This window comes from Colobus angolensis, unplaced genomic scaffold (assembly GCF_000951035.1).
Source record: "Colobus angolensis palliatus isolate OR3802 unplaced genomic scaffold, Cang.pa_1.0 Scaffold69, whole genome shotgun sequence".
In the NCBI taxonomy this organism is placed as follows: Eukaryota; Metazoa; Chordata; class Mammalia; order Primates; family Cercopithecidae; genus Colobus; species Colobus angolensis.
The window spans coordinates 4455599-4464787 of NW_012120598.1; the positions used below are offsets into that span (position 1 = coordinate 4455599).

Consider the following 9189-nt stretch of genomic DNA (forward strand, 5'->3'; position numbering starts at 1 on the left):
ATTCTCCTGCCTCAGCCTCCCGAGCAGCTGGGATTACAGGTGTGCACCACCACGCCTGGCTAATTTTTTTTGTATTTTTTGGTAGAAGCGGAGTTTCATCATGTTGGCCAAGCTAGTCTGGAACTCCTGACCTTAAGTGATCTCCCCCTTACAGGTGTGAGCCACTACACCAAGCTAATACAGAAATTTTTGAGATCAGTCATTTAAAATTTTATGTGTGTATCCCTTGATCTAGGAATTCTAGGAACTAATTAATTAGTTCATAGTATATTGTATAAATGTGCACAGATGAGGACATTATGAGGGCATTATTTATGTCAACTAATCAAGCCTTTTAAAAATTCTTGTACGGTAGAATATTATGCTGATACATTAAAATGGGCATAACCACACTGATGTATAGAAATATCTAAAATCATACCAGTATAAGTGAAAACAAATTTTCAGAATCTTGCAGGCATAATCACATATTAAACAATAATTTATATAAAAACCAGAAAATTTTTACATGTACTATGTCAGTAACAGATTCAAGTAAATCTGACAAAATCTTACTCTGGGTAATGAGAACCTTGCAATGGAGGAGGTAGTACATATTTACTTTGTATGTTATCACCTTTTGTACTATTCGAGTCTTTTTAACTGTACGCAGATACTCTAGAGCAGGGGTCCCCAACACCCAGCTGCGGACAGGTACTGGTCCATGGCCTGCTGGGAACCAGGCCACACAGCAGAAGGTGAGTGGCAGGCAGGTGAGCCAGTGAGCATTACTACCTGAGTGCTGCTTCCTGGCAGTAGATTCTCACAGGAGCACAAACCCTATTATGAACTGCACATGGGAGGGATCCAGGTTGCCTGGTCTGATCCTTGTGAGAATCTAACTAATGCCTGATGATCTGAGGTGGAAGAGTTTCATCCCAAAACCATCCCATCCAGTCTCATCCCGTCCCACCCCCAACACCCCATGGATAAATGGTCTTCCACAAAAGCAGTCCCTGGTGCCAAAAACGTTAGAGATCACTGCCTTAGAGGTTGCCCCCTCCTGGCACATCTTGGATGTAGGACTCCTTGGTTCTGCCATTCCTGGTAGGTAGTCAACCAGCTTTTGACAGTTCTCCCCAGAGACTTCATCCCACAGGCAAGCCATCCCATTCCACGTAAAGCATCTCTAATGTTAGGAAGGCACGTATTTTGATGTGATATCTAGAATCCTCCCAGCTGTTCTTCAGAGGAACATTACTTCTGTAAAGTTGAAAAGAACAAGTTTTATTGTATTATAAAACTAGGTCATATCAGTGAATTTCATCTATTTATTTTCATGGGTAACTGATTCTTATGTCAAAACTTGCTTTTGAAAGTATTGGAACCATAAATTATTACTTCAGGCCCATTTGCTTTACTTTGTTCAGCACATTGAACATCAAGGAGCAACTCCCTCAGTCTAAAATTTCTAGTGTTGGTGCTTGTAATATCATTTTTCAAGTTGACACTAATGCTAACTGTGGAATTCTCACGGTTTGAGTCAGAAGAAAGCAGTTTAGTGGAACTGGTCTTTTTCCCACTGAATTGTATACTGAGTTCTGTTATATTTTCTGCATTTTAACCCAGAAAGTTGTTCAAGAGAATTGACCATGGTAAGACATCTGTAACTTATTTTGTATTTTCTTTTAATGGAAATTATAACTGACTTTTAAATTTAAGGTTGAGTGTAGCCTTTCCTAAACCAGTAACTAATGTTTTTATAACTATTTAGTGTAGGAGAGTATAATAAAATCCACATTGCTTAAGACATAAAATATTTGTGCAGTAATAGGCTGAATAAAAACAATAAATTGAGATTGTTTTTATTATCGTTTATAATACATTATCGGGAATAATGTATTATAAACCATATATGAAACCAGGTACTAACTTGGTATTCTTCATAGCTTTATCAGGAAGGCAGAGCAAATACTATCTCAAAATGAAATGTAAACAAAATGAGGTTCAATGAGTGATGTGGTTTGGCTCTGTCCCCACCCGGATCTCATCTTAGTTGCAGTTCCCATAATCCACATGTGTTGTGGGAGGGACCAGGTAGAGATAACTGAATCATAGAAGCAGTTTCCCCCATCCTATTCTCATAATACTAAGTTAGTTCTCACGAGAACTGATGATTTTATAAGGAGCTTTCCCCCCTTTTGCTTGGCACTTCTCCTTCCTGCCACCATGTGAAGAAGGATGTGTTTTCCTCCCCTTCTACCCTGATTGTAAGGTTCCTGAGGCCTCCCCAGCCATGAGAAACTGTGAGTCAGTTCAACCTGTTTCTTTCATAAATTACCCAGTCTTGGATATGTCTTCATTAGCAGTGTGAGATTGGATTAATACAGGGAGGCTACATAACTTTGACCCAAGTAGCAATAAACTATAGGGGTGAGGTTGGAATCCAGGCCTCTGGTACTTACGGCGTTAAGCTAAGTGAAATAAGCTAGCCACAGAAAAACAAATACTGCATGATTTGATTTATATGTGGAACCTAAAACACTCAAACTCATGGAAACAGAGTAGAAGGGTGGTTACCAGGGTTTGGATGTGGGGGAAGTGAGAAGATGTTGGTCAAAGGGTACAAACTTGCAGTTATGAGATTAATACCTAATGTACAGCATAGTGACTGCAGTTATCAATAGTGAATTGTATAGTTGAAAATGGCTGTGAGAGTAAATGTTAAATATTCTTACCACACACAACAAAAAAAGTAACTCTGAGGTTATGGATTTGTTAATTACCTTGATTGTGATAATCATTTCACTGTGTATACATACATCAAAACATCATGTTGTATACATTGAATATACATAATTTTTGTCAATTATACTTCAGTAAAGCTAGGGAAAAATAAAAGAAGTGACTTAACCAGGACACCTCTCTGTAGCTCTGTGGTAAAGCCAAAAGGGATAATAACTTTTGATTATCAAAACTTCATCATCATCATTATTTTTTAAGACTGGGTCTTGCTATGTTACCTAGGCTGCTCTCAAACTCCTAGGCTCAAGTGATCCTTCTGCCTTGGCCTCCCAACGTGTTAGGATTATAGGCATGAGCCATCACACCCAGCCAGTTTTGAAGGTATCTTTATTACATTTTTTGTTTAAATATTTAATAGTAAGTGTTTAACTTGAAGCATTTTTTTCTGCCTTAAAATTGATTTTCCCACTCCTTTTATGGATCAAAACTATTATCAGATTCTAATTCCCACTCCACCACCCTGTTTATAAAAGTGGACAGTTACGGAAAGTAAAGTAATACTGAGTTTTTCTAATGCCTATCTTTGACATTGAATAAAGATTATAAAATTTCTTATAACTTGAATGAATTTTTACAAATTCAACATCTTTTAATAAAAATCTAGTATTGACTATTTCAACATAAGTTTTACTTATGTCTGAAATACAGGTAGGACGTATTTTTATTAATTTTCTTAAGTGATGCCGAGTGACACTATTTTTTTTTCACTTTTTCTTTACTTTTTTTCTGAGACAGGATCTCAGTCTTTTGCCCAGCTCTAGAGTGCAGTGGTGTGATCTTAGCTTACTGCAGCCTCAGCCTCCTGGGCTCAAGCAGTGCTGCCACCTCAGCCTCCTGAGTAGCTGGGACTACAGGTTTGCACCACCAGGCCCAGCAATTTAAAATATTTTTTTGTAGAGATGGGGTTCTTGCTGTGTTGCCCAGGCTGGTCTTGAACTCCTGGCCTCAGACGAGCCTCCGACCTCTATCTCCCAAAGTGCTGGAATTATAGACATCAACCACTGTGCCTGGCCCCAGTGACACAGTCTTAATTTTGAATAGGGGAGCATCTAATAGTATTAAAATGGCCTGGCAGAGAAGTGGATATGAGGCTTGGTGAAGATAAGCACAGGATGTACCATCTTAGAGTAGGTGTTAGTTTCTGCAGTAAGCCAGCAGCAGCATTCTTAGCAGAGCCTAGAAAGATCAAGTGAGGGCTGTGTGGTGGTGCAGCCTCTTAAGTCTCTCTGGTTCTTCAACATGCTCAGGTTGGTGGCTTTGATATTTTCTTCGTCCAGGATGGGTTGTTCTAAGTTTAGGGAAGATCCAGTGGATGTTTACCAAGCCTAAGTTAGACTGCCCAGCATGTTGCCATGAGACAGCAGCGTCATCACCTTAAATGATGCAAATACTCCTTGTGCATACCCTGCCCCTGAGATCTGACATCTGGATTCTGGAGACTGCTGCTTATTCTTCCATCTTGCTGCATGGTCCCCAGGTTATGTATGTAGTGTGGTTAGGCACCACACATGTCCCTGGCTCCTTGCAGCCATACAGAGGTGACCTAACTGGATGTAATTGGGTATCTACCAGGTGTTGGCTACCTGTGTAGGTTGAGGGCTTTCCATAGTTCTAGCAAAGCAATTCATTGCCTTTCTGAATTTTTTAATGCTTTATTTGTGAAACCCTTGATGTAATAACTGTTGATATTATTTCTTTTTGAAAACTCCCCTTACTCTTACCAGTTTCTTCATTTGTGAACTGGAACCAATAGAAAAGTACCAAACTTAGGGTTGTTGTGAGGCTTAAAAGAAATAATACAGCCCAGAGAACATAGTATATACTCAGCAAATATTTATTAATACGACTGCTAAGCCAGCATTGGTGATTGATTGGGTCATAGTGTCTTCTATTTGCCAGGTGTTTTCAGAGGCTCTGTTCATGTTCATACCCATGTTTGTCAATCACAGAATGTAAATTTCTTAATCCTCTGTCTTCTCCTTCAGCATCAGCTCTTGTCCCCAAAGTAAAAGAACTCAGTCATCCAGAACCCTGTTTTGTAGATCTGTTTTTCCAAATTGGGCAGTTAATAGAAAATTAAAAGCAGTCTAGGGAAAAGCCTTTCCTTTGGGTTTGTTGCTTTCTTTTCTCTCATAATAAGGCTGTGCCCAAACTGTAAGGAAAAATCAAGAAATTGTAAAATATATCGTCAGGGTGTTTATAGTAAATGTAAAACATTAAGTAACATTTGAGTTAATTTGTGCTTGTACAAACCTCAGAGGCTTAAATAATGAACCAATGACATATAATTTGAGAAAGTTTTCATTCAACTCTTTGCGTTGGTCTTTGCAGTGTCAGATTTGCATGTCATCAGTATTAGCATTCCTCTATTTTGAGTGTTGACTAGGTGCCAGGCATCACGTTGAGGAATGTATGTGCTTATTTAATTCTCACACTGACTCCATGAGGTAGATACTCCATTTTACAGATGAGGACCCTAAATCATAACCTTTTGGCCAGAGTTACAGTTAGTGTTAGAATTTAAACCTATGCAATCGTATTCCAAATCCTCTATCTTTACTCCTCCAGAATGCTCCATTAAATGAATTGTTGCTAATAATCCGGCTGTGTTAACACTGGAAAAGAACTTGAGAACATTTAGCCCAGCCATCCCATGATGTTTGGCAGTACTTCTTGCCATTCTTTCAGTAGATAGTTTATTTGAGTTTAAGGGAGAGTCTGTGAATTAACACCAGTACCAAAACTCCCATGAGAAAGTAATGGAGACGCCTTTTTTAAAAAAACCAGATTTTTTAAAGGTGTTCATTCCGTTATCTTCTTGCCTAACAAGTTCCTATGTTGATTACTTAAACTATTCTACTCCTGATACAGACGTGATAGACTTTGAATTGGTTAAATATGAATTGGCCTCCTGATTCTAGCTGTTTTGCCAGAGGCCTGATTTAGAGAAGGGATTAAACCACTGGTCAAGCTTGGATGGAATTTGGGCCAGCAGTTCCTTCTCCACAACCCCTGGCACTTGGCTTTGTGCCAATAAATCCTACAAAAGGAAATTGATTTACTCCACCCAAGACAGACTTCCGGAGGCTGTGGTTGTCCCTTGTTAGCTTAGAAGTTGGTGCGGTGTGCGTGTGATCCACGTCTAAATAGCACAGCATTGCTGTGCCTAGTGGAAGTTGGGTTAGTGCTGACATGCCATTGACTCACCCTCCCAAGGATGGAAACTCTGGCCTGGGTCAAGTTGTGGTCACTGCAGTTAACAGTTTGTTGATCTCAGGGAGCCTTCCACAGTTGCTGATGTAATTGACAATGATTGGAGCCAACTCTTCCCCAGATTCAAATGGACCGATTAGAGGACTTGTTGGTTCCATTTATCAACCATGTAAGTGAGTGCTGTGAAGTTAGCATTGTTTTTAGCCTGTGTTTGGGTAAGATGAAACTCTGTTCTCAGACATTAATATCTTTCAAAAGTACAATGTTACTTATTGTGACCAAAGTAGGGATGAAGTTTGCAAATTATTTGGTGTAACTATTTAATTTGGTTATCCATGCAGTGCAATTCTCTAACCAGTGTGATTGTTCTCTTTGTACAGTACTCTTACTTTGCCATAAAATTGTTTTCTTTGTTTTTTTGTTTTTGAGACGGAGTCTCACTCTGTTGCCAGGCTGGAGTGCAGTGGCGCGATCTCGGCTCACTGCATTCTTCAAGCGATTCTACTGCCGCAGCCTCCCGAGTAGCTGGGACTACAGGCGGGTGCCACCACGCCCAGCTAATTTCTGTATTTTTAGTAGAGACGAGGTTTCATCATGTTGGCCAGGATGGTCTTAATCTCTTGACCTCATGATCTGCCTGCCATGGCCTCCCAAAGTACTGGGATTACAGGTGTGAGCCACCGTGCCTGGCTGAAAATTCTCCTTAATAAGATATTTCTCATAGAATGTGTACAGAGTTTTAAAAAATTGTGACTGGTTTCAGAATCAGATAATTTGCAAGAATTAGCCATAGTATAAACACATAGTTCTCAAACTGTTGTTTGGGAGTGGGTCTAGAGATCTGTTTAACAGAACTTTGAGTAGAGTCTGGTGCAAGTTAAAATTTGAGAACCACTAATGTAACCTTACCTTATCTGTGGACCACATTTTGAGCTTTGGAAGAAATAACCCTTTCTAGCCTTCACAAGGTAACAGGTGATTTTTTTGCGCAATTATTTGATAATGAGCTTATATTTGAGATTAAGGTATGCACACAATAGTGTACATTCTCACTCTAGGTCTGGGGACCTTGACTCTTTGACTCTTCTGTCCTTTTCTCTCCAGTTACTTGGTTTTGTGCATTAACAAACTTTTTAATTTACTTAATTTTTTTACTTGTCTACTTGTTTCTTATCCCTTACTTAACATTGCATCATTGTTTTTTGTAGGCCCTGCAGTTCAAGATATTCATCAGCCCTTTCTACCATATTAAAATACAAAGACTCCATCTAAAATCATGGATCAGAGTAACATGATAGATATGAAAGTGTAAGCATGTCACAATCCACCCCCCCGCCCCAAGTCTACATAAAACTGCAAACACTTTATTGCTTGCCAAGAAAGTAGACAATAATATTGAAGAAAGTCCTCCTTTTCCTCTTCTTTGACCAACAATGGAACCGTTCCTGACAAATGTCGGTTTGCTTTTTTAGTTCTTTAGGTTTATGTATTGTGTGGATAAATATTGAGTAACAGGTACTGACTGTATTGTATACATTGAAAACTATCCACCAACAGGGTATTTGCGGGAGGATAATGTTCTTTTTTTTTTTTTTTTCGGGGGGGGGGGTGTTTTTTTTTTTTTTTTTTTTGCGGAGGAGGATGATGTTTTTTTTTTTTTTTTTTTTTTCTGAGGCAGGCTGTCTGTCACCCAGGATGGAGTGCTGTGGGGTCATCATGGCTCACTGCAGCCTTCACCTCCTTGTCTCAACCGATCTTCCCACCTCAGCTTCCTAAGTAACTAGGACTGCAGGAGAGGACCACCACGTCTGGCTATGTTTTTTTTTGTAGAGACAGAGTTTTGCTGTGTTGCCCAGGCTGGTGTTGAACTCCTAGGCTCAAGTAATCTCCTGAAGTGCTGGGATTATAGGCGTCAGCCACTGTGCCTGGCCTGAGAATGACATTCTATAAATAGTTTCAGTCCCTTAGTTTAATCCCATATTTTGATCCTATAACATGTACAGTATTTGTGTATAGTATATGATCTGCCAACTCTCCAAGAAGATTTTAAAACTTATTATGTTAAATTTCAAACATATACATCATCCAGCTTCAAAAATTAACCACCTTTTGCTGTTCTTGCTTCAGCACCTCTACCTGCCCCATTTTCTTTTCCGAAGCATTTAAAAATAATTCTCAGGTATCATGGCCTTTTACTTGTAACTACTTACATTTACTTGTTCTATGAACATTTACTTATTCATAGGTTTCTGAAAGGATTTGATGCAGAATGTTATAATTCTAAAATGTTATAATGTTATAATTCTATAATTATAATGTTATAATTAAACCAGTATACAGAGAGAAAGGCCACTGGATATTAGTAGATGTTTTGCTCAGTCCTTTTAAGAGTATATTAAATCACATAGGGATTTTCTGAGTACCCATTAGAACCACAAAAAATACCTGTGACACCTTTTTCACTGTAGTAGAAGATGAATTTCCTAGGGTAGCCCTTTGTTGCTAGAACAAATAGGTGTTTTGTTTCATCAGGAAAATCATTGGAACAGCCGTGACTCAGATCCACTAAATGAAGGAACAAAAATAGGATCTGCCTCACCTCCTGATTTTTTTTAAATCTCTAGGATGAGTAACCAGAATATTTTTATGTTGTGCTAAGTAGGTTTGTTTGTTTGTTTGTTTTTTACTCTGACTTATATGATTTGAATTTTAGAAATATATTGTTTTTTCCTTTTTTCTTTAAAATTCTGTCTGGAGTTTCCAAACAAGAGATTGTAGCTCCCAAAAGCTTTCTTAGTGTTAGTGTCTTGCTTTCTGTTCTTAGCATCTGTGGTCATTTCTAACTCCCAGTGAGGAAAGAGCTCTCTGGTCTGGTTTCTTTGTTAAATGAAGGAGCAAACCTCCCTCTCCTTGATCCACTCCCCACCGACTTGTTTTGTAACAATCAAAGTTATCTCATACTTAAAAGACAACTTGAAATTATGACACACCTGTAACAAAGTAAAGTGTATGGGTTTTTACATAGGTTTAAAAAAAGGGCAGTAACCCTTTTTTAAAAAAAGCAAAATTTAGATGGGATAGAACCCCCATCTACAAAATAGATTTTAAAATCTCAGTTGCTGTCATTGAAATCTTAACCTCCTCTCAAATACTGGCGCACCTCTGAGGAACTTCTTTTTTTTTTTTTTTTTT

The 9189-nt window shown here is 38.6% G+C and overlaps 1 protein-coding gene across 10 annotated transcripts in view; it reads left to right on the top strand.

The window, feature by feature from the left end:
- Nucleotides 1-9189, top strand: part of APP (amyloid beta (A4) precursor protein) — a 301277-nt gene that overhangs the window by 23957 nt on the left and 268131 nt on the right. Inside the window, exon 1 of one of the 10 annotated variants that reach the window (XM_011926490.1) lies at nt 5859-6166. The exons of the other annotated variants lie outside the window; for them this stretch is intronic. Coding sequence (XP_011781880.1) covers nt 6125-6166 — 42 coding nt within the window. The 5' untranslated portion in view covers nt 5859-6124. Of the gene's footprint in view, nt 1-5858; nt 6167-9189 lie in introns of those variants that run through there. 10 annotated transcript variants of the gene reach the window in all.